This window comes from Aspergillus ibericus, assembly GCF_003184845.1.
Source record: "Aspergillus ibericus CBS 121593 unplaced genomic scaffold BO80scaffold_56, whole genome shotgun sequence".
Taxonomy (NCBI): domain Eukaryota; kingdom Fungi; phylum Ascomycota; class Eurotiomycetes; order Eurotiales; family Aspergillaceae; genus Aspergillus; species Aspergillus ibericus.
The window spans coordinates 65,852-89,399 of NW_020292154.1; the positions used below are offsets into that span (position 1 = coordinate 65,852).

General features: G+C 54.2%; 12 protein-coding genes across 12 annotated transcripts; 3 read left to right on the forward strand and 9 right to left on the reverse strand.

Moving 5' to 3' along the window:
• Nucleotides 1-300: 300 nt before the first annotated feature.
• Nucleotides 301-694, reverse strand: BO80DRAFT_449215 (structural toxin protein RtxA; the record flags this gene model as incomplete). Its single annotated transcript, XM_025721730.1, has 2 exons — nt 301-355; nt 417-694. 2 exons carry the CDS (start codon nt 692-694, stop codon nt 301-303), a joined length of 333 nt encoding a protein of 110 aa, XP_025570813.1.
• A 308-nt stretch (nt 695-1,002) lies between these two features.
• Nucleotides 1,003-2,408, reverse strand: BO80DRAFT_429030 (alpha/beta hydrolase). Its single transcript, XM_025720382.1, has one exon. It carries the CDS (start codon nt 2,397-2,399, stop codon nt 1,068-1,070), a length of 1,332 nt encoding a protein of 443 aa, XP_025570814.1. The 5' UTR covers nt 2,400-2,408; the 3' UTR covers nt 1,003-1,067.
• Nucleotides 2,409-2,634: 226 nt separating this feature from the next.
• BO80DRAFT_449217 (uncharacterized protein) lies at nt 2,635-3,324 on the reverse strand (the record flags this gene model as incomplete). The annotated part of the gene is made up of 1 exon (XM_025721731.1): nt 2,635-3,324. One exon carries the CDS (start codon nt 3,322-3,324, stop codon nt 2,635-2,637), a length of 690 nt encoding a protein of 229 aa, XP_025570815.1.
• A 272-nt stretch (nt 3,325-3,596) lies between these two features.
• BO80DRAFT_224638 (uncharacterized protein) lies at nt 3,597-4,868 on the reverse strand. Its single transcript, XM_025714422.1, has 3 exons — nt 4,582-4,868; nt 4,131-4,534; nt 3,597-3,852 (listed from the first exon to the last, which is right to left on the reverse strand). Exons 1-3 carry the CDS (start codon nt 4,679-4,681, stop codon nt 3,760-3,762), a joined length of 597 nt encoding a protein of 198 aa, XP_025570816.1. The 5' UTR covers nt 4,682-4,868; the 3' UTR covers nt 3,597-3,759.
• A 46-nt stretch (nt 4,869-4,914) lies between these two features.
• Nucleotides 4,915-6,526, reverse strand: BO80DRAFT_224707 (uncharacterized protein). The gene is made up of 5 exons (XM_025714424.1): nt 6,173-6,526; nt 6,003-6,107; nt 5,725-5,943; nt 5,526-5,668; nt 4,915-5,473 (listed from the first exon to the last, which is right to left on the reverse strand). The coding sequence occupies exons 1-5, from the start codon at nt 6,365-6,367 to the stop codon at nt 5,056-5,058; spliced, it is 1,080 nt and encodes a 359-aa protein (XP_025570817.1). The 5' UTR covers nt 6,368-6,526; the 3' UTR covers nt 4,915-5,055.
• Nucleotides 6,527-7,224: 698 nt separating this feature from the next.
• BO80DRAFT_391669 (GABA permease) lies at nt 7,225-9,178 on the forward strand. The gene is made up of 5 exons (XM_025717187.1): nt 7,225-7,464; nt 7,513-7,583; nt 7,630-7,743; nt 7,793-8,253; nt 8,297-9,178. Exons 1-5 carry the CDS (start codon nt 7,306-7,308, stop codon nt 9,085-9,087), a joined length of 1,596 nt encoding a protein of 531 aa, XP_025570818.1. The 5' UTR covers nt 7,225-7,305; the 3' UTR covers nt 9,088-9,178.
• On the reverse strand, nt 9,119-10,423 carry BO80DRAFT_468538 (F-box protein; the record flags this gene model as incomplete). Its single annotated transcript, XM_025722941.1, has 2 exons — nt 9,119-9,796; nt 9,850-10,423. 2 exons carry the CDS (start codon nt 10,421-10,423, stop codon nt 9,288-9,290), a joined length of 1,083 nt encoding a protein of 360 aa, XP_025570819.1. The 3' UTR covers nt 9,119-9,287.
• Nucleotides 10,424-11,110: 687 nt separating this feature from the next.
• BO80DRAFT_321382 (F-box protein) lies at nt 11,111-12,607 on the forward strand (the record flags this gene model as incomplete). Its single annotated transcript, XM_025715132.1, has 1 exon — nt 11,111-12,607. A coding segment is annotated over one exon (1,497 nt), but the record flags the coding sequence as incomplete, so codon positions are not given.
• Nucleotides 12,608-13,411: 804 nt separating this feature from the next.
• Nucleotides 13,412-15,827, reverse strand: BO80DRAFT_224788 (uncharacterized protein). Its single transcript, XM_025714426.1, has one exon. The coding sequence runs from the start codon at nt 15,717-15,719 to the stop codon at nt 13,608-13,610; it is 2,112 nt and encodes a 703-aa protein (XP_025570821.1). The 5' UTR covers nt 15,720-15,827; the 3' UTR covers nt 13,412-13,607.
• Nucleotides 15,828-16,219: 392 nt separating this feature from the next.
• BO80DRAFT_224786 (general substrate transporter) lies at nt 16,220-18,137 on the reverse strand. The gene is made up of 3 exons (XM_025714425.1): nt 17,908-18,137; nt 16,352-17,849; nt 16,220-16,294 (listed from the first exon to the last, which is right to left on the reverse strand). Exons 1-2 carry the CDS (start codon nt 18,017-18,019, stop codon nt 16,363-16,365), a joined length of 1,599 nt encoding a protein of 532 aa, XP_025570822.1. The 5' UTR covers nt 18,020-18,137; the 3' UTR covers nt 16,220-16,294; nt 16,352-16,362.
• An 861-nt stretch (nt 18,138-18,998) lies between these two features.
• BO80DRAFT_429034 (NAD(P)-dependent alcohol dehydrogenase) lies at nt 18,999-20,298 on the forward strand (the record flags this gene model as incomplete). Its single annotated transcript, XM_025720383.1, has 3 exons — nt 18,999-19,023; nt 19,078-19,206; nt 19,255-20,298. Coding segments are annotated over 3 exons (1,108 nt in total), but the record flags the coding sequence as incomplete, so codon positions are not given.
• On the reverse strand, nt 20,293-22,426 carry BO80DRAFT_468540 (fungal specific transcription factor domain-containing protein). The gene is made up of 2 exons (XM_025722942.1): nt 20,583-22,426; nt 20,293-20,524 (listed from the first exon to the last, which is right to left on the reverse strand). Exons 1-2 carry the CDS (start codon nt 22,348-22,350, stop codon nt 20,298-20,300), a joined length of 1,995 nt encoding a protein of 664 aa, XP_025570824.1. The 5' UTR covers nt 22,351-22,426; the 3' UTR covers nt 20,293-20,297.
• Nucleotides 22,427-23,548: the final 1,122 nt, after the last annotated feature.

Consider the following 23,548-nt stretch of genomic DNA (forward strand, 5'->3'; position numbering starts at 1 on the left):
AATGTAACGATATCATCGTGGCCCGATTGGTACGCCCGAGAAATGGGGCTACTTCTTTCCTGGTCCTTCAAGTTGACATCCGCATGGTGGTCAATGAGCAACTGCACCAAGGATGTATGTCCCTTCCTGGCAGCCCACGTAAGAACCGTACCGGAGCCATGACCAGACGCAAACAAACAAGGAGTGAAATGAAGATGGAAAGCATAAATTTGAAATCAATCACGTCCACAGATTCAATTCAAGCAACAATGTAAGAAAGCTGCATCCTACTCCTTCTTATACATCCTACCCCTCCAGGTCTCAGAAATCCTCCATCCGAAACACACTATACGACGGCTGTTCATACGGATGCGCCCTACTCCCCCAGTCAGTCCCCCCCAGCAAACACAGTCCGGCACCACAGCAGCAATACATACCGCTTCAACGCCTCCACCGCCTGCCTGGCCACCTCCTCCCCCACACAGATGGTCTCGACCCGGATCTCCGGGGTCTCTTCCAGGGCCCCCACGGTCCCAATGTGGGGATTCGCGGCATCGCCCGGCCGGAATTGGCCCGTGCCGGCGGTGGTCCAGCAGCACTCGGTGTATTTGCCGCCCGGGTAACTGCCGGCGCCTGCGGCGAAGATGGCGGCTTTGCAGGCGGCCAGGCCGGCGGGAGGGACGGAGAAGACGAGGCGGAATTGCGAGGGGGGCATGCTTGTGAGAGAGGTTGATGATGGGTTGTTGATGGGTGGAAGAATGGTTGGAGAGGAGGGGGTGAATTCATGGAGGGAAACCCCGCACGCTTGCCGGATGCGGGATGGTGTCTGGCCCTAGTGAAGTCCTACAAAGAGAAATTGAATGGCTCGGAAGAGATATGAATCGATGGTAATGTTTTTTGACATCCGGTCTGTTATTCCGGTACTTTTCATATCCTTTCGGGAGTCACCTACGACTGGTAGTGGTACTGTGTCAAGAGACATGGAAATGTCAGCAGAAAGTGTGGTAGTTACAGAATTGGATGATTTAACCGGTCTGGATGGTATTGCCCGGATCCGATAAAATAGGTAACGACAAACTATTCGGACATTAACCTTGTGGACGCTCTTTGTCGGATGCAGGTGCAGAACATGTACACTGAAACAAAAAATCCACCATCGCCTTCCTCCCATCCGCCTTAACCGGTGCTTCCGTATGCAAAGCCCCAGCGACATGCTTCCGTGTCACAACCAACCCTAAACGTCTACCAACCCGTTCCAACTCATCCGCTGCATGTGCCGGAACCACCTCATCCTTCTCCGCCGACAAAATAAGCACCGGGGGAAGAGACAGCCTCTCCGAACCCATCCCCACCTCATCCTCATGGCCAGAAGCCACCCTCCCATCCCTCCATTGCGCCATCCGCTCCACAGCAAGGGAACTATCCCAATGACTGCGCAAAAATGGCCAGAGATACCGATACGGGAGCCACTTTTGCGGATACAAACTGATTAACATATCCTTGACGCTTGACGCGGGTGCCTCGAGGATCACACCGGAAATGGATGCCACTGACACATTATCACGAGGACGAGCTAGATATGTAGCGAGACCGGTGGTTGCAATGGAGGAGCCGAGACTATGGCCCCAGAGGATGATCTGGAGATTGGTGTCCGGAGTGCTGTAGGTCTCGGCAACCCAGTCGAGAAAGGCTTGAGTGTCGAGTTCGATGCCGTGTTGGGTGGGGCGGCCGGATGAGGTCCAGAAGCCGCGGTAGGATAGAGCGGCTATAATGTAGGATGTGTCTGTAGGGGATGATTGGGGTGCTGCGTGGATGGCCCGCAGGATTTGGGAGAGAAGTGGTAAGCGCATGGGGGTTGAGCCGCCGTTGCCTTGGAAGTAGCAGATTACTACTAGCTTTCTTCTAGCTTGGGTTTCTGGCTGTTCATTGCTGCTCCTGACGGGTAGGTTACGGTTCTTGGTAGGAATGTGTCCTTCGCAGATGGATAACTTAGTGCCGTCGCGACTTCGAATTTGATGCCCTTCCCAGACCACTGGTTTGCATTCCGCCTGATAGTCCGCTATCTTTTCGGAGCGGGCAAACGGCGGCAGCCAGGTGAGGTAGAGGAGCTTTTCTTGCATCACGACAATCCAGAAGCATTTCCAGGCCCAGAGGGAGAGAAGTAGCCCGGTGAAGATGAGAGGAGGCACTAAGATAGGAGGAATGGCGTCGGTGAAGAGACTGCATGATTGTTGGCGCGTACTCCGACGGAGTGTCTGCCTCAGGTGGGTGTGCAGAGCTGGTCGTATCCTGGTTGCTCCATGGCTAGTGTGGATGTGATGAGATGGGGGATGGAATCTCAGAGTGCTTCTGATACAGGTGCCTCCGGCGAGGCTGAGTGACGCGCGTTGGGCGCACTTCTGCATCCATTGTGGTGGCATCAAGCTTGAGTTGGGGTTGAAGAACATGGATGGAAGTCGGTCGTGGCGGGATCGAAGTCTAAGGATAATGCTGGCATTGATGACTAAGCCATGCATTGGGATCATTAAATTGACTTTCTATCAAATCAATCAAAAAATGGCTAATCTAGGAGAAACACGAACGCAGTAGTGCGCGACGCGCGAGAACTACTAAAACCGGGATTATCGATCACTTTGGACTATGCCCACCATATCGTCACCCCCACCGTTCAGGGTTGAGGATCTTGACCGGATGGAGGCCGTTCGGGTACCGACCACCCCCGTACACAGGGAGAGGGCTCTGACAGATACAAGCACCGAGGTCAAGGGTCTGATTCTGCAAGCACTGTTGGGAATGGCAAACGCGCAACTGAGGCAGCCGAGTATCATCGGCTAGCCGGAAGTCCAGGTGATCAAAATCGGACACCCCGGTGCCGATCCGAGTGAGCTGCGGCAAGATCCTGGTTCTCTGATAAAGACAGATATGTCGATGGATACCGTAGACCCCCAGATCATCAGGACCCGATATGGGCACACAGAACAAAGCGTCACACACCGCAAGGGGAGTACAAACGGTAGGGTCCCTGGCTGCTCCGGAACCATCTGGCTGCGCTGGGGTGATAAATCTGTAAAACCCTGCTGCCCATAACATGTAGCAGGCGCGGCCTAGGAAGATATCTTCGATGAGGAATTCGAAGTTGCATATGATGCGGGCATCCCCGAGAATTTTTCGATACGCTTCCCCCACGAGAACGTAGGGGATTCGAAGAAGATCGAACAGGAGGGCTAATCCGGAGACGAACTCGGGGTCTTTGCCCACTTTGCATGATAGTCGGTCGTGTATCTGTGGTGCTGGGCCAATTGGGTTGACGGGGATAGCAGGAGAGGTAGGGGTTTGGTCGGACATTGCGATGGTAGGTGATCAAGTATGCCGACAACGATCAGTAGGGCTTGTAGCTTCTGCCAAGGTAGGACGGAGAGCATTAATGGCTAAGACGGAGAGCATTAATGGCTAAGACGGAGATCTCGATCAAGCGGGAGACAGCTTCAATGCGCCTACACTGGATGGCCGTCATTAGCCGATAAAGAATGCTTTCTAGCTAGGTAAGTTATCTGAGAGGTGTCAAAGGGGCCCAAGTTACAGTCCTGCTGTGGACAAGTCAAGGATGGCAACAAGTAAAACAGGACGCGCCTTGACAAGGTCCATCTGGACATTATATAGGTGGAATTTACGCTAGCTGCCTATAATATGCAGGATCTTACATACGAGATATATGCATCTCCCGGATGTCACTGGTCTAGCCTCAACCCTAAACAGACACCACACAGGTTTTATCCATAATCATACAATGAACCCCACAAACCAAGCACTATTTACACCCCCAAAATTACAACACAATCCAACTACGTCCCCTCTCACTCCGTAATAATCACACTCCCACCCCAATACCCCTCCCCATCCCCCTCCCCGTCATCGCCATCCCACCTTCTAACCACATTCTCAAAAATCCACCTCCCCACGACCCCCCTCCTAACCACATACCCCACGACCGGACTCTCCGTCCTCCCCACCTTCACCCCCTCCATCCCTTCCTCCCCCTCCTCCCCAACCCCCCCATCCACCAACAAACTCGCCCTCACAAACAAAAACCCACTAATCCCCCTCTCCCCATCCCCCCTCTCCATCTCCCCCACCACCAACCCCTCCATCACCCTCTTATCCGCATGCGGCACCCTCAATAACCAATGATACAGCGGCCACATGAGAATCGGCACATCCCGTTTCGTATAATTAATCCCCGTGCCGGTAATCACCACGATCTTGGGCTTCGAAGGGAGAGATCGTGCCGCGGTGAGGATTGTGCGGGTGGCGTCGGTGCAGATGGTGGGGTTGTCGAGGGTTGGGATGGGGTTGGGGAGGTTGGAGATGAGGGTGCCCCCGATGCCGGTGATTATGAGGTCGACTGCGGTTGGGGTGGGGGTGGAAGTGCTGGGGAGGAGGAGGGTTTGGTGCACGGCGGGGAGGGAGGTTGCGGAACCGGGGATTATGGTGAGGTTGGTGGTGGGGGCGTTGTGGGTGGAGAGGAGAGTGAGGAGTTTGTTGGGGGTGCGGACGACTGGTGGTTGTTAGGGTTGAGGGAGAGGGAGAGAGGGGGAGACGTACGGGCATTGCATGTGTAGCCGGATTTGAGGGCGGGGATGAGGCACGCGAGGGTGGAGCCGCCGGTGGCGCCGAAGAAGGCGAGGGTGGGTTTTTTGGTCATTGTTTGATGCTGTGTGTAGGCGGATTGAGGGGGTAAAGAGGATTAGAGAAAGGGGTGTGTGGTTTTATATAGAGTCATTGTGCTATTGTTAGGGCAGGAAAAGTCTCCGTGTTAAGACGGAGACTTTGGTGGGGGTATGCTTATGTCTCCGTCTTTCATAAGCTCCGGAAGATCCGAGATATCATCGGTGATTAGGTTGCAATGGAGCTATGGTCCGAGACAGATCTCGATGCTGACGTTCGTTGCAGCCTAGTTCCAGATGTCCCTTCAGCCTGCTGCCGGGGGTAGCCGGTAGATATGGACACGCCCTGTGTTAGCCAACACTTGTATTAGAATAAGGATCTAAGAATGAGGTTAACGACAGAAAGAACCCATTAGGCATCGCTCGGGGCAATCATCCCCGAATACCGATTCCGATCCTGCATCTCCACCACCTCGCTGGTCACCTCGATTTGCACCGCTTTCATGATCATTCGATCCGGATCATACAGGATCGGCTCCTCCATATTATCCCATGGACGAGTAGTCACCGATCGCGGAAAGGTAAGTGTCTTTCGGGATCGGGAGCGTAACTGGCTTTTCCCCCGCGATGCATCGTTCGTGTATGCCAGTCCGTCGTCATCTTCGTAGGTAGCGAGAAACAGTTTGACGGAGGAGAGGGTCAGTAGGAGGATGCTGATCGAGAGATGGAGCTCTTCGATGACGGTGGCGTAGGCACCAACTAAGGTGGGATCGGAGGAGGAAATCTGTTTGTGAATAGAGATATAGTGGAGGACAGCGAGAGGAATTAGGCTGCATCCAGGTGAGCGATTAGTTTTGGGAATGATTGATGGGATAAACTTACATCCCCCGGCAACCCAGGATGGACAGAACGGCCAGCTTGCGGGAGCGACCGAGACGAACCCGGTAGATGAGCTTCACGGGGTATGCCAGCAACAGGACTTCGAGGATGACATCGAGGATGGTGATGGCTGTCCAGTGAGATAGCTTCAGACGTCAGTGGGTGAACAGCATATATCATGCGCACAGAAAGGTGGGCTTACCAGCGGCCCACAGACGTGATTGATATCTTCCCATGGATCGTGGCTGCATCGGATGGCAACCAAGAGGATCGAGATCAGAGTCCAGGCCATCGAGAGAACCAGCAGACCTCTTGTGAGCCAGCGCGATGTGAAGGTGGATAGGTGCTCATAGAAGACACTGGTGCAGCATTTGGACAACCCTAGGATGGCGATATAGAGCAGATCCGACGCGTAGGCGCTCTTCCAAGGTTAGAACAAGAACCCGCCGAATGTCCAAGAAGAGGAAACTGGATGATCACCTTTTCCATGTTCGCTGTCCTCGAGGGATCAAGAAGATCATGACTCTTACCCCAGCCCAGATGGGCCTGGTATAACACGACACTAATCTGTGCTACAGCAACAGCCTAACTTGCAACTATGCATCAGAGAAGGCACCAATTTGACCAAAGAAAGGGAAAGGATGCCGTACAACCGCGACAGTGAGCAGGTAATCATCGCTCAACAAGACCGACCGTTTGGATGTCGCATAGATGCGCATGCCCAGCGAGGAGAGAATCAAGAACAGGCAGACACTGGCAAAGATGATCACGAGCCCAGTATGGTTGTACTCGTTGTCCTCCGCCAACGGGGGCGAGACCCCCGGGGGCAAGGTGCTGTATGTCATGAACGCGATCTCGCAGGGAAACCTGGAAATTCCGCAATTTGGACCGATTTATCGACACCGAGGGCCCGCGAGGGATATAACCCGCGTGACCAGGGCGGCAGCATAGTGAGGCTGACTTTAATGGCTGGGCCCTGGCGGTCTCTTGTCTGGGCCGGCAGGAGGCCTTTTCCACGGCGGTCGAAATTTCTTTGTCTTGACGGAATCCCGCGGTCAGGCCGAGGTGGATGAATATCACAGATAAGCTTTAAATTGAAACAGACCCACCCAGCTGGTGCTAAGCCAGCTAGGCGCGGTTCGTCGCGCAACGGTTCTCTTGGCCATGGTTGAGGCCATCCCACGGAATTGCCTGGACCGCTGCACTGCATATTTAGTTTCAACTCCTTCGGCCCCTGACTCACTAGAGGTGGATACCCCCGGGTCAATCGGAGGAGGATGGAGCGAGGGGGTTCAGACAACCACCCGGCCCAGGCGACCTGGGGAAGAAGGGGCACAGACCATCGGTCAGCACTCTGCTGGATGCGAGCGTGTTGCTAAAAGCTCTAGTTACTACTCTACAAAAGTGAATCCAACCTCAGGGTGAACATGCTTGCAAGGCATGATGAGAAGACGGGCGGCATCGGGAAATCGGTCGGTGCGACCGTGGAATTAGAAATGTCACCCTGGCAGGGATTATAAATTGCGCCGTACTTTTTGTCCTGCCCATCGCCCGTCCAGACGCCAGCTGGAGAGCCGGACTAGAGCCCGTCACTGGTTAGGGCTTCGCCAAGAGGGAGCTAAGCATGCAGCGTCCGCGATCCGCGATAAGCCCGACGGGTTTGGTTGGCAACTTATTTTTTTCCTGCGTCGCCCCCCTGTTCATTCTCTTCCCCTCTCTGCTCGGTGCTCCTGGTCACTGATCTTTGCTTTTCCCTGTCGCAGTTCAGGCTGTCTGGTCAGACATGGCTTTCACACAGAACACGCAGCCAGATGCTGCCAAAAGTGAGGTGGTAACTGGCTTGCAGGCCATGGAGATCGATGGATCCAGCCAGGAAGGAGACAATGGCACCCGATACGATATGACGGAAATGGAGCGCATGGGCAAGGCCCAGCAGTTCAAGGTGAGCACATCCATGCATGAAATGTTTTTGACTGATCAGTGATCGCAGCGCAATATCCGTCCCTTGGCTGCCCTTAGTTTCTCGGCGGTACTCCAGGCTACCTGGGAGTACATCATGCTGTACGCGATCCCATCTGAGGTGTTTACTGTATACTCATTCCAACAGGTCGGACTATGAAGGTCTGCAAGACGGCGGCCTGGCGGGCATGCTGTGGACCTACGTCTGGAGCTCGATTGGATTCGGGTTCATCATCGTCTCTTTGGCTGAAATGGCCTCCATGTAATCCCTCCTAATCACCTCCACAATCATTCACCGGCTAACCGACTAGGGCGCCCACATCCGGAGGTCAGTACCACTGGGTCTCGGAATTTGCATCGCCACGGTACCAGAAATTCCTGAGTTACGTGACCGGCTGGATGTCGGTTTTAGCATGGCAGGCCGGTACCGCATCAGGCTCCTTTTTGACCGGAACCGTCATCCAAGGCCTGATCAGCGTCCGTGACCCCAACTACGACCCCACCGGGTGGCAGGGAACGCTGTTTGTCTTTGCCATGATCCTCATTGCCTTGTACTTTAACATCTTCGGCTCCGGGCTCATGGCGCGCATGCAGAACCTGCTGCTGGCCACACATGTGTTCTGCTGGGTCGTGGTGGTGGTCACCCTGTGGGTGCTGGCTCCGTTGCAATCGGCGGAAGCGGTGTTTACCAAGTTTGAGAACTTTGGTGGATGGTCATCCATGGGTCTGACCGTGATGGTGGGCCAGCTGGCGGCCATCTACGGCTGTCTCAGTACGTCCCCGGAAGCCATTGAAGAATGAAGCTGACTCTCTAGGCTCGGATGCAACGGCCCACATGTCCGAGGAAATCAAGGACGCTGGCCGATATGTGCCGATTGCCATCACCTGGTCCTACTTTGCCAACGCCATTCTGGGGTTGATCGTGTTGATTACGATGCTCTTTGCGACGCCGTCCGTGGAGGACTCCTTGAGCGACGACACCGGCTTCCCGTTCATCTACGTGTTCAAGCAAGCCACCAACACGGCCGGCGTCAATGGTCTTACAGCCATCATTCTCATCCCCGTCATCCTCAGCAACATCCTTTTCAACGCCTCCACCGCGCGACAGACCTTCTCCTTTGCGCGTGACCGCGGACTACCATTTTCCAGCTGGATCGCCAAAGTCGACGAGAAGCGTAAACTCCCCGTCAACTCCATCCTCCTCAGCTGCCTGATCAGTGCACTCTTAGCACTGATCAACATCGGCTCCGAAACAGCCTTCAACGCCATCGTCTCCCTCAACGTAGCGGCGCTAATGTTCTCATACTCGATCTCCATGAGCTGTCTCATCTGGCGCAAGATCTGGCACCCTCACACCCTGCCACCGGCTCGCTGGGGATTGGGGAAATACGGACTGGCAGTCAACATCATCGGCTGGCTGTACGTTGTGTTTGCGCTGTTTTGGTCGTTTTGGCCCGAGTCAACCCCCGTCACAGCCGATACGTTTAATTGGAGTGTGGTGATCTTTGTGGCGGTGTTTTTGGTGAGTTTGGTCATGTATGTGGTTCAGGGGAGACATCAGTATGATGGGCCAGTGACGGTGGTGAAGAGGTGTGGGGATTTGTAGGGCTTTCTACATGTGTAAGGTGTCAATATGTATAGATTGGTATATTTATCCAGACCTAGGGATGCTGTCGATTAGCAAAAGCAACGAAACTCATATCATCGATCCCTTTTCAATGCTTCCTGGTATACCTGTCAAGCAGAACGGGTTACTATGCAGATGTCCCTACTAGCCATACTCTCAAGGCAAAAATAATCTCACTATCAAGCCTCCTCCAGTCCCCTCCCTTCCGACCGGTCATTAATCCTCCTCATCCACGCCGCATGCTCCGCCCACGCCCGAGGCGACATATACTCTTCCAAATCACCCTCCTCCTCCGGCGACGCAGCATAGAAAAAGCTACAAGCACCCCCAATACTCACACCCAACTTCTCATATTCCCTGTAAATTTTATGTCTCGGATTCTTCTTCCAGGAATCCTTCCCCCTTCCCCTTCTCCCTCCCATACTGCACTGCACCGTCTCATGCACATAGATCACCACGTCCGCGTCCTCTGTTGCGCGCCGAAACACCCCTTCTAGTACGGGACCGTATTCATCTTCCAGGTCCTCTGGGATGACACCACCCCAGATAATGGATGCGTTGTCGAGAATACTTTCGGAGATGAGGAAGTCGAAGAGGAGGCCCATGCGGAGGTAGCCTTCTTCTTCTAATCCTCCTGGTTGATCATCATTTCTGCCCTCCACTTCCTCGCTATCATTCTCTCCGCTCTCTAAAAAAAAATTAGCATTGTTTCCAAATCGACAACCAAAACAAAGAACCCACCATCCCTCCCCACCCCTCCCTTCGCAACCCACCTCTCCAAAGAATCCAAATCCCGCACGCACCCTGGAATCCTGTACTTCCGGTACGTCTCCCCGCCCATCGCAGAGGTAATTTTAATGACCCCCAACGCCCGAGACGGCGGTTGATGCGTCAGCATTCTCCGCCAACTGGCGTCTTGTCTGAGATAGGCTGATCGTTGGGATTTGTGGTGGATGAGAGCTAGATTGGAGAGGGGGGCGGGGAAATTGCCCGTGTTGAGGGGAGAGGGGGAGGTAATGGCTGGGAAGAGGGATGGAAAGTGGGATAGGAGGAGGGGGTTGTAGGTTTTGGTTTCGGGGATGGGGGTTGTGGTTTCTAGGGCATCGTGGTGGTGGTGGTGGTGGTGGTGGTGGTGGGGGTGGTTGGTGTCTGGGTTGGGGGAGGGTCGGAAGAAGAGGGCTTCTTGGAGGGTGGGGGTTGTTTGGATGAGGGTGGCCCAGGTGCGGTTGACGCGTTGGCAGAGGAGGAGTGTTTGGGGATCGAGGTGGGTGAGGATAAGGACTAAGAGCTCGGGGGTGCTCAAAGGGGAAGGCATCCTGGTTAGGTGGGGAGAGGTTGGTGGGATGATGGGTGGTGGTATAGTTATATTGGTGAGGTGATGAGTCAGAGGTCGGAGTTAGGGCTAAGTCCGCCACTAGATATAATCTCATTCTAATGACTGTATATGTTTGAATTATTGAAATTAGGTAATAAAGAGGCCATTTGATGCATATGTGTTGTCTCTGGCATGTTGGTATCTGAAAATCTCCTTCGTCATAATAGACTTCGTAAGACAGGAATCAGCCAGTTGACTGCAGTGGTGCGGAAGATGCACCGGAAGTAACCTTGGCTCATGGAGATTCCCGGCCACAAAAGTTCTCGTCAGCTTGTATATATGGGCTATGATGTATGATGGACATCTACCTTCCACACCAGTAGCTAGAAGGGATACATCCGTTTGGTCTATGTGACAGTAGCTTCGACAATATATCTTTGCGCTGTAGTCGGGGATGAACTCCGAAGCCCGTCCACCGGAAGTTAATCTGCATATAGATCTCTGAACTCTCCGTCATATAGCAAAGGCTATCTTGACAGCAAAAGATAGCACAAGCAATCGTGAGTTGACTAGACTGGCTCGCTAACTATAACGACCTAAAACCTCTGCACTCGACACTCGCCATAACCCTTATCACAGCAAAACAACATGGCATCCCCGCTGAAAAACCAGGAAAGCCCCCTGGCTAGCCTTCCAAATGAACTGCTTCTCTTGATTATCTCTCGCCTTCCCAACGCTGCCATCAAATCGCTACGCTTGACCAGCAAACGCCTGCACGGAATGGCCCATCTACGTCTCAACCGCGTATTCCTGTCAGCCAATCCAGACAACATTCGTGTCTTTCGTGCCATCGCAGACCACGACCTACACCGTCACAACATCGAAGAAATCATCTGGGACGACGCACTCTTGCAGACAACTTCATTCGAAGGCCTCTACCGCTGGGATTATTTCCACGGCCCCAACGGGCAGATAATCCAAGAGCATCCCGACGAAACCTGCCCCATCTGGTATGCCATCGCATGTCGTAAAAACCTCCACGCGTTACGCACACGCAAGAACACCGACGCGGACCGTCCAGACCATGTAACCCGGGCTCTGGAAGTCGTGGCCGCCCAACAACCCCTGCACCTCTTCTGGCAAACCTATGAAGAGCTGGTAGAGAAACAGGACACCATCCTGGCGACGAACGCCGACACCGAAGCCCTGATCTACGGACTCAAGCAATTCCCCTCCCTGAAGAGAATCACCATCACCCCAGCTACCCACGGATGGCTCTTCAACCCCCTCTACGAAACGCCCATGATTCGCGACTTTCCATTCGGGTTCAATTACCCCATTCCTCGCGGATGGCCAGCCTCCAGGACCGGCGAAGACGGGCCCGATATCCAGTGGTGGAACGATCAGCTCGAGACCACGAAAGACCAATGGCGCGGATTCCGAACTGTGACAAGGGTACTCGCCCAGGAACAACATCATATCTCGGAACTCATACTCGACGCCCACCAGCTCAACACAGGTCTGAATTGCACGATCTTCGAAGCCCCCTGCGACGAGTACCACCACTTCCTCTCTCTCCTTCGCACCCCGGGCTTCTCCCGTCTAGACCTTGCCCTCATCATCCGCAGCCAAGACCAACGTGCCTGGCCCCCTGTCGATCAGGGCCTCCTTCATCAAGCATTATCCGAAGCTACCGACATGGAACACATCAGCCTCGCGACCACCATCGCAGCGTCCGACGATCTCATGGACATCTCCGACAACGGAATGGCCGTGGATGCCGTCCCCCTCCAGACAATCTTCCCCCTCGACAAATGGCCCAAGCTGCGCCATTTCGGACTCTCCGGGTTCCCAGTCACCCACGATTACATCCTCTCCTTCCTAGCCCAATTACCACCCACGGTCCGTTCCATCGAGCTCAGCTTCCTCCGGTTCCAGGATAATTGCGGGAACTGGCGCACCTTGCTCCCGAAGATCCGGGACAGGTTACCCTGGCGGGACCGCGGGGTGGCTGTCGGTCCTAAGCTGGTGATCGGTATTGGCTTGGAGTTCGGTAACTGGCAGATTGGTCGGGGGATCTGGCTCGAGGAGGAAGTCAGTGCGTTTATCTACGGGGATGGGTGGAATTTCTTTGATGTCAATGGGTATCCGCGATGGGGGTCCGGGGTGGTCAGAGATGCATTTGAGCCGCAATATGAGCGGCCTCATGAGGATCCTGTGGTGTTGAATCGCATGGGGATTCTGGGGGTGGATTGGGAGGAGTATGTGGATGTGGAGGAGACGTTGAATTGAGTTCTTTCTACTGGTTTTGGTTGGGGTTGGTTTGTAGGAGCTTCTGTTGCCGTCCTAGTATAGAATCAATTGCTTTTAGCATACCATCTAGACGAAAGCCGTCAAACATCCAATTTTTCATGAACCATATTCAATGAATACCTAGAAGTAAGAGTTATATTAATCCTAACTCGGTGCCCTAAGCGGAACCCAGGTCTCTATCAATCCGATATATCAAATCCAGTGTTCTCATACTCGTTTCTCTAGATTCGCTATCTGCATAAACTATTACAAACCACGAGATCCTATACCTATATCTTAACCTGCTCAGCTATCAGTACAACTCCGTCCTCTGCTTTATTACACTTACATCCCACATCTTTCTTTCTGTGGCCGCTGGCCATGTCTCACGGGAGCTTGTGTGGGCGCTTTGCACTCTCTATATCTCTATTTTCTAGGGGTTTCATTCATCAATTTTAGTCACGGCGATCCAAAGTACCTATCTATAATCTAAATGTTAGGGGAGCATGAAGTTAACGAGCATATAGCAGAGTAATAGCTTGAAAGAATGGTTATGGTTGTCTTCTGGATGTATATCCATAGTTTAGTACCTTCAGGGGTCACATTAACCCTGGTAAGCACCAGCGTCTTGAATACTACTGCTAGTACTACTGCACTAGTGCTATAGATTGATTCCATCAGGTGGATGGGATCATACGACAAACCGTTGTAGTTGCCATTTCAATCTTCATGTCTAATCTAATTCAAAGGAATGTAAACATCATGAATCCTCAGCAGCGAATATTAACCGCTGCCATCTCATCCAATACAATCCAGACACATCTACCCATATGCCCACCAAATTTGCAAGCATTCTAACCCAGACACCCCCTCACATCTCAGCACACTACCATCAAGCCAACTCAAACGTCTTCTTTCCCCACCCATACTTCCTCGCCAAGCGCCGTCCAACCAGCGACATCCCATACCCCTCAATTAGCAACTTCTGCGGCCGACGCAACGTAATCGTCTTCTGAACGGGATACTCCTTTGGCGGGGAGAACGTAAAGAATGACCCGATTGTCGGAGAAACCGAGAAATCGATATCCGCCATGGCCTCTTCGAACGCCGTCCAGGAGATCGATCCCCCGGTACCAGAATGAGAAAACAGCGTCCAGAAGGTATTATACGTGCTGAGCTTAAGTTTGAAGGTCGGGGACACAGAGGCCGAAATGGTGTCGTGGGACTCAGTGGCGGGGTAGATCCTAAAGTCGGAATTTTGGGCGCGACGCGTCGTGGGGCCTTTCTCCTGCTGGGGTTTGAGCTGGGCCTTTCGAGTGGAGGGTCCCGGAGCTGGTAGGGTAGCAGACATCTGCGATGCTTGGCCAGATCTGGCTTTTTGTTCTGCGTACTGGTTCTGCAGATCAGTCATGCAGGATCTGTTCAGGTGGTCGTACAGGAATCCGACATCAGCACCCATTTTGAAGAAAATGAATCCGTCGAGGGCTTTCAAGGCGCCTTCGGCCTTTTCGGGTTGGCCTATTTTTTCAATTGGAATTACGTGTTTGGAGAGGTCGATGGTTGCCTTGAGGTCTTCGAGTTTCGTGGATAGGCCTTTCAGGCGCCAGAAGTAGGTTACGCCGCTGCTTTGCGAGGGTGGGGGCATGGGAAGGGAAGCAGAGAGAGTTTGCATGAAGCTGGTTGTCATGGCTAGGTCGCCGAATGCTTCGAACTCGGGTTGTGCCATGGAGTTTCTCTCGATGGGGGAGGCTTTTTGAAGATCGTCTAGCTTCTTAATCCAGTCCATGGCTTTAGGAGGCGTGAGGTCGGTTTGGCAGAGGCGGAACATGTGCTGGACTCGCTCTTCCAAACGAGCTACGGCGTCGGGCTTCGACTTTAGCGTGACTCGTGCGATACCGTCGTCGTAGACGTCTGGGATGCGTTTGAAATGGCCAGAACCGGAGTATGCTTGTGTGTAACGTTTGAACAGCGTTTGGAGGTGCTTGTACTCGAACAAGAGGATGTTGGCCAGTTCTTGAAGCAGGATCGTCTTGTAGGCTTGATCTTTAGGACCGTCGCGGAGAGCCTGCAGGATTTGAGAGATCATGTCCCAAACGGCCGCCCCAACTACACTACTGTGAACAGCCTCAAACATCGCGGTGCTGAAGTATTGATCCGTCTGCCGCACTCGCCGGCCCTTGTCGTCGAGCACGAGCTCCGGCCGACTAAAGGTCCAGACATTCATCAGGTGAGCAAGGTACGTGGGCTCGCTGCGACAGATATGCAGAGAATCGACAAGAGCCGACCTTTGCTCCAGAGCGCGCGCGGCCAATTCCTCCAGCGAGAGCTTGTCGGGCTTGCCCAGTGACAGCGCGGCCAAGGCTGCTCGGGCCGCCTTCTCCTCCACGATTCGCGCGTCTTCCTCGAGCAGATTTTTCACCAGGAGGTTCAGGGCCTGCAGGAAGTAAATCTGTCTCATGAGAATAAGTTCGCCTGTGCCGTGGGGGACACAGAAGCCCTCCTTGACGGCATCGGACAAACCGTCCATGACTCCGTCAAAGTTGGCCGGGTCGTTTACTATATAGGATTGTCCGTAGCAATCGCCGGCCCGGAACATGGTGAAACTGTTTTTGAGGGCTTTCTCGTAGCGGAGTTGGTGTTTTTCCATGCTTTTAAGAATGAATTCTTTATCTCCTGGTCCTCCATGGACGCCCGTCTCGTACTGCTCAACAAGAGACTTGGTCGCACGATGTTTGAGATGGTGCAGGAAGTAGTCCGACTTGGGCTCGCAAAGGTCCCGGACATTCCACTCCGGGAGGATCAAACGCACGTTTCCCAGGGTTCGGTCGCCGGCATGTCGGAGCATGATGCCCCCGGTTGCCCCGTCCTTGACGATCTCCACCCGTTTCTGCTTCGTATAGGAATGCCAGATCCTCCTGATTTTGGGACCGTGCTCCCTATATTTTCGCTCGAGATCTTCATGCAGGCTTCTCACCAGGACTGGCCCCTCTTCCCGTTCAGACATTTGGGCAATGGTTGCTGGGTCGACGAAAGCAGGAACAATAAGGTCTCAACTACGTTAATAAGCTAAATGACCACGTGAAAGGTGATAATAATCAATATCAAAGAATAAAGTCGCTAAGCCTCTTAGGACGAGGCAACCAACGGCTGGAGTGGCTTGTTGACGTGGTATTTGTCCGAACAAGTGACACGGAGGTCGAGGAGGAAAAAGGGAAAGAACGATGGAGGCGAGATACTATCTTGATGATCGAATGGCTGCTGACAGAAACAGAACACCAAGTCGAGGTTATAAAGAAGCCCAAAGACGCGTCTCTCGACCGGGATATCCATATCTGAATCCGCAGCCCTCCTCCGTTTCACCTCGTGGTACAGTCTTACCCGTCCGCTGGGTCTCACAAGGGTACGGGAAATATCTGTGATACAGGGATCCTTTCAGTTCGAGGTGTCCCAGCCGGAAAATGGCGGTATTGGCATTCTCTATGATTGGAAAGCTGTGGGAATCCCAGAGGCTCTGTGGGATATCTCCATATTTCTCGCTACAGACTCCGCATGGCGCCCAAAATACGCAGGCAGGTGGCACTGCTATTTAGTCAGGACACTCGCAGCGTAAGGTGTCACAAAAGTGCCACGACGAACCAAGTTGCCACCTAGACAATCTCCTTGTGCTCCGCTTCCCCATCCAGAAAACCAGACGTCTTGGCATCAGCAATGACGGCGCTGCGTTTGACCAGCTCCTTCTCCAACTCAATGTAGCGTGCTGGGCGCTCAATGCTTGTGGCTTCCGCGTTCCCATTCACGAAAACGTTGTGGTGCTCATGGAAAAAGCGATCGATATCCTCCAGAGACCGGTTCGCCGTCTCAGGATAGAAGAAATAGACGGTGGGCACGAATGCAAAGTTAAAGACAGTCCAGATGATGTAAAACTTCCAGCCGAGATTCTGAATCCCAACCGGGGTGATCTCAACCACCATGAAATTCATCGCCCAGTTGGTGGCCGTGCCCAAAGCTACGCCCTTGGTTCGCAAGCTCAGCGAGTTCAGCTCCACCGGAAGCAGCCACCCGATGCCCTGGAAGCTCAGGCCAAAGAAGACATAGTATACGAAGAAAAAGGCAACGGCGGCGGACCCATAGACATACTGGTCGGTATGTCCGCCCTGTTCACTGAACCGTAGGAGCACAGTGATCAGCAAATAGCAGATGCCCTGCGCCAAGGCACACACCATCAGGATTCGCCGTCGACCCCAGCGCTCAATGGTGGGAATCGTCACACTGCTCGCCACGAGGTAAGAAACCGAGTTACAGGCAGCGAGCAGCCGGGCGAGGCGTTCCGACAACCCGACCGATTCCATCAGGACCGTGGGAAGATAGTATGACGTGACATTAATTCCCGCCAGCTGCTGCATAGCCTGCGCACCCGCCCCCAGGAGAAGGCGGCGAATGCTGCCCGTGCCTTGTTCACCTCCCGTTTTGCCGCGGAGCAACTGGGCCCACGAGACACTGTGCTCTCGCTCATACTGAATGGTCGCCAGAATCTCGGTGTAGGCTGCAATGACATGCGAGTCGTTGAGGTCCTTGCCTTCGAGGTCGGCAATGATCTGCTGAGCCTCTTCGGGCTGGTCACGGCAGATCAGCCACCGGGGTGACTCGGGCAACCAGGGGACGGTGGCGTATAGAATCAGAATAAAGATGATCTGAAAAGCGAGAGGAAACCGCCAGGCGGCTGGGCCCGGGACAAAAGAGAAAGCGAAAGTCATCCAGTTAGCCAGCGAGTAGCCCCCAACGTTCAAGACCAACTCGATGATCACCAGCTTTCCTCTCCACTTAATCTGCGATGTCTCTCCCTGCCACACAGGAGCGGTGGCCGTGTTCATTCCATTTCCGATGCCAGCAATAATCCGCCCCACGATCATCTGAGGAACACTATAGGCGGAAGCCTGGAGAATGGCCCCAACCGTCATGATGGTAGTGCCACACAGGATCGTTTTCTTTCGTCCCAGTATATCGCCAAAGTAGATGGCAGCCATGGCACCAACCAGACAACCTGCATCATAGATGGCAGTGATCGTGCCAAGAAGCGTTGTCTTGCCGCGGAGATCGAGAACGTCGAGAAAGTCACTCGTGACGATTACACCGGCTGTGACCGATGATGGATTAGTATCATATATCGCCGACATGTTCTGATAGAAACCCACCGAAGACACCCTGATCATATCCAAACAGCATCATGTCGGTTGCACACGCCACCGTCACCCAGAAGGTCAGCCATCCGCCCTTCAAGCCGAAGTAGGGCTTGCTGTTGGCCATGATTCGTAGTTGTCGCCAGAAATAGAGTGAGAGCAACAAGTATCAGAGAAAGGCCGGATGTCTCACGGCACTCAATTGACCCCTTCCGAGTGAGACGGAATGGATGCAGGAGCCATATATAGGGCACTGATCCTGCTGCCAAGTAGAGCTTTTGACGGAGCCCGACAGAACCAGTCTGCCATCTTGGTTGGGCATCCCCGGACCATCGTTCAATGAGATGCGTGCTGAACTCGGCGGATGAGCGGGGTCTGGAGAAATCCCCAGCATTGCCATCTTCAACCCCCCCATTTTCATGCGGAGGTTCGTGGCGTCCCCCGTTTCTCCGATAATAACTGTCCCCCCCACATGTCCGGGGAATCATCACGGGACATTGGATGGTCTTTGGGCCTTGGCGCATGCAAGCCGGGTCATTTGGGGCCTGGCGGTTCGGTTCCGGCGGAGGAACAGCAGCCAAGGCGGAGGGCGGGAGTGACTTCGGTTCCGGACCCACCATCGGACAATCCCTCCAATCACCCGACCGGCATTCCCCTGGGCCGACCGGGGAGAAACCAGGCCACTGGATGAACCTTTTGAGGCATTATTGTCAGGTCTCAATGTAGATCGGCCTGGGCCGTATGATGTCCCACCGTCCTCTCCATCGTGGATCGAGATGTTGGGCGATCGTTGCAACCTTCATTTCACGCATTCTCGCCGGAACGCCCAACGGACACGAAATTAGAGGTGTGGGTTGAGAACAGCAAGAGGAGTGACCGTACGGCGTACTCCATAGTTCCTGCATTGGCAGGTTGTCGGACCGGATTGACCAGGGAAGTGAACACAGAAGGCGCCCGTCATTGGTGTCCGTGCGGTCGGGCCGAAGGATGACGTTCATGACTGATGGTCTCCGCCGGAACCGTGCCATCCCAGTAAATCAGACCATATTGAGCGTTATATAACTCTCGTCTTTCCCAACCAATGATCGGCACTGCAAATTGCATACTATGGCTACCACAGACTCCCCAGAGGTAGGCGGCTTCCTTTGGTGGTTGTCGGAATGCGACTGATCGTACAATTGTTAGAACAGCAACCGCGCCGCCGTGCTCAAGCCCGGCGGCTCCTTCTACTATGAAACTCGCGAAGCACCCACCATTCAGTCCGACCAAGACGTGATTGTGAAGGTGGTGGCAACCGGCCTGTGCGGCTCCGATGTAAGTGCAACAGTCCCTTACATCCTGTCAGACCTAACCCCCCGGAAGGTACATTACTGGCAACATGGACGGATCGGACGGTATGTGGTGGAGAAACCCATCATTCTGGGACACGAATCCTCGGGAATTGTCGTCGCCTGCGGAAGCGCCGTCAAAGGGCTCGCAGCTGGGGACCGCGTCGCGCTTGAGCCGGGCATATCGTGCAACACCTGCGAGCCATGTCGCGCCGGCCGCTACAACCTGTGTCGAGATATGCACTTCGCGGCAACCCCACCATATGATGGGACACTCTGCACATACTACCGCGTACCAGTCCAGTGTTGCTTTAGGCTACCCCCTCACATCTCCTTGCGCGACGGGGCACTGGTAGAGCCCCTGGGTGTAGCCGTGCATGCCTGCCGGCTGGGAGGGGACATGCAGAATCGCTCGGTGATTGTCTTTGGGGCCGGCCCAGTCGGTCTACTCTGCTGCGCCGTGGCGCGTGCCTTTGGTGCGGCCCGTGTCGTCGCCGTGGACATTGTCCCCAGTCGACTCAGTGTAGCCAGCAAATACGGCGCTACGCACACCTACCAGATGACCTCAACATCCCCGGAAGACAATGCGAAGGATTTGCTCGCCGCCGCTGGGCTGGAGGAGGGCGCCGATGTGGTCTTGGATGCCACGGGCGCGGAGCCATGTCAGAACTGCGGCCTCCACGCCATCGCGCCAGGAGGCACCTTCGTCCAAGTGGGCTTGGGCCGGCCCAACGTCTCCCTCCCGATCGGGCAGATCTGTGATAAAGAGGTGATTGTGAAGGGCAGCTTCCGATACGGTCCCGGAGACTTCCAATTAGCCGTCGGGCTGCTAGAGGCTAACCGAGTCAATCTTGAAGGCCTAGTCACGAATGAATACTCCTTCTCGCAGGTCGAGGAGGCTTTCCAGAATGTAGCCAACAGAGTCGGAATCAAGAGCGTTATCTACGGGCCAGAGGTGGAGGCGGAGATGGCCAAGGCAATTGTATGATAGGGAGCATCACAGCGCTGCTAGACGCGGCCACGAGTTTCTGACACCCAGGCGGCTGGGAATTTGATCATCAACCATAGTGGACACAACTAGAGCCCATTCCAAGTGGTATCCCATAGCCAGTAGAGTCCATTTTGAACATTGGCGTAATGGCCCTCTTCTCGGGCGGTTGGGGAGCCACTAGAACCTTGCCAGAGGTTCTGGTCAGGTTGCCATAAATCCGGCGGCGGCATGCTAGTATACGCAGGCATATGCTGCCGTTGGCTGTCCCCGAAAACTGGAACATGGAGAGTGCAATCATGCCCAGGCACCATTACTAGAGATAAATAAGAATTAGACGTTCAACCAAGGCTACCGAGAGGACCGATGCTTACCATATTGAACGGAGGTTAGGCTATCGTTCAGCCGATGAGTACGAACGACATCTGACCCCTCTTGATTGACACCCAGGGGTTCAGACAAGTCCAAGGGCGCATCCAGTGGTAGCCGCAGTGTATCTTCCACGGACATAAGATGGGGTTCAGAAGGCACCTGTCCATTGGAATCATAATCCAGGAACGTAGTGGTCCCTGTCAAGGGAGCCAGCATGGCGGCAGACTCTCGGCGCAGGAGCATCGTGATGACCTTCTTCAGAACATGCGTACTCTGTTTCGACAGGGCCGACCGCTTGCCTAAAACGTCCTGCAGCCGTAGGATGCGAGTCATGGTCCGCTTGACTTCCTGCGCTGTGTCTGACAACGGATTCGACAGTGCCATCACGGCCAACACAATGGCGGCGTTGAACAGATTAATAGCTAGAAAAGCAACCAGGTGGCTGTCCGTAGCCAGCTGGGCGAGCACCGGTAGTTCCGTTACCCTCGACGTCCGGACGGCGGCCTTCATCCAGAATTCGGAGCTGGCGGTCTGTGGCTTCAAAAGGGTGCCTTCAAAGGGTGAGCGAGATGGGGTCTCTGAGGATAAGGGCGGTGTCAGAAACGCCGTGGGATCAACCTCGCTTCCTCCGGGTGAGAGCTTGTTCGTAGAGAGGTGATCGACCTGCCGCGCAATCAGAGGACGGTGGAGGACTATAAGAATGTTGTCGTATGTCAGCTGCAGGGCCAGGGCCTGGAGGACGTGCGCTTTGGAGCTCTGCCGGCCATCCATCTGAAAGTCGTACTGGAGGTCGAGAACCAAGTGGCTGGGTAGACTACGCCTCCACTCTTGCAAATTCTCGGTCGCCTGCTTGACCAAAGTTACGAAGGTATCGCCCACCAACTCCTGGGATGTTCGTGAAGTCCGAGAGCCGAAGATTGTTTCCAGCGCGGGCGATACGATCAGATAGAGTCGGTTCAACTCCCGTTGGTACGGTGAATAACAGATCGGCTCACTGTGGACGGATCCTGTCGCCCCAAACGATGGATCCTCGTAAATATCGGTCGGCATGCTCAGATTGCAATCTTTGTCGTTGATGCCCAACGGGGTTCCATAGGTGATGGACGCAAACCGGTCCCACGTATAGATTGTCCACCACACCCTCTTTCTTTCTTCAATCTCATCGACGTCTCCTAGGGTTGGCTCCCGGTGCAAGCCGATCGCGTGTGCCATCTTGATGGTAGCCCCGAGAAGGGTGAAGGACAAATTCGGACGACCGTGATAAAGGTTGTGCGATCCGATGAGGATGCAGGTCTGAGCGGCGAGTACAGACGGCTGGTCCATCATCTCCACCAAATTGGACTCGACAAGCTTGAACAGATCAGCACTCCATTGGGCCCAGTCATTATCACTGTGGGTGTCCGGACCACCACGTCGTGACCGGTACCACGCCGCCATACCGAGCATGACTGCTAGCAGCAGAAGAAAGGGGCGTTGAGCGGGATCTGCGCAACCGTCGGCGATAGAATCGAGATTCCTCCGAAACCTAGGTTCGTAGATCACCAGCGAGAACCAATGCACAGCATCAAAATACTCGCCTAGGAGGGTATGTACGAGGTCTGTGGAAGGGAACGGCTGGCCGAGGATGGATGAGATTGGACGTCGATAGTCCGCAATGCTTTCTTGTGCCAGTGGCGCGCTGTTAGTGGCGGAGTAACCCGGAATGGCTGAAGTGGTTTGTTCGTCGAGATGCTGACTGCCGAGCTCACATATTTTTCGAGCAATTCCCATGGCGGATTCAGCCTCCCCTGGTTCGATTGACGGCTGTGCTGTGCGACCTTCACCCGAATTTTCCGGCTCGTGACACCTTGGCTGAGTAGTTGTGCTCTCTGTCCTCCTCAAATGAACCTCATTATCCATGCCATCTTCATCCGGTCGGCTCACTGCCAGGGACACGGGGGAGTCGGGTCGACGACGAGAGATTCGTCGACTCTTGTTGGAACCTTCCTGTCTATCACAACGAGTCGAGGCGTCAGGTCCCGATCACCAGGGCCATTGCCTGGAAGGCATGATTTCGAAGCCTGAGGGCTGTAGAGCTTACTGTCGGAGGGTTCTTCGCCGTGGTTGAGCAACGGGACGTTGGCGGCAGTCGACATTGGCTCGGACACACAACGAGCACGGCCAAAAGGGATCGCACTGGTGCTCGGAATCAACACAGCCGGTCAGTCAACAGCATTGCACGGGTGGATGGCGGGAGGCTGCGCGTCCCTACCCGAGATTTGTGGAGCCGGCATCGCTCGCAGGCGCTACTGACGCGAGTGGGCAGGACTGCGCGGGAAATTCGTCTCCGACTCGGTCGGGGTGATGAGGAGGAATCAGCCCCATGGATATTTAGCAGGTCGGCTTCCATGATGGGCGCGTCGTGAAGGAGATGTGAACCGTGAAGAGGGGAGACGAGATGGGTAGAGATAGCATGGAGTAGGTGGATGGAGATCGGAGTCGGGGAAATCAAAAACCCCCGGACGCCTTCTGCCAGCGCCTACCGCCTGCGGGGTTGAGCACAGACCACAACGGAGCATGAAAGCCAACACCATCACAAACCACCCATAGCATCCAATCCAACATTGGCTCGAGAATTTATCGAAATTGCTGCAGCCATCGAAGCTGCAAAGGGCTTTTTTTTTCCCCTCGGTAGACCAGGATCTTCGAATAGCAGTTGGCTTTGAGCCTCAGCATGCCATCCTCAGATACATATCGTCACAGCAGCCGAACATCCGGCACAACATCATTTCCTGTACAACTGATGACTCGCGTCATGATTACTTACGCGTCTAAAACGAGGGGTACGAGTATCCCACCTAATCTAGCGTTTGACTTGTCAGTCGTCATTGCCCCAGTTGAGCATCGATTGATGGTGAGATGGTGGCGCTTATGATTCCTACGAACCACGTGTTGCCCAAATCCTGGAAGCGCCTCGGTTCAACCCGGA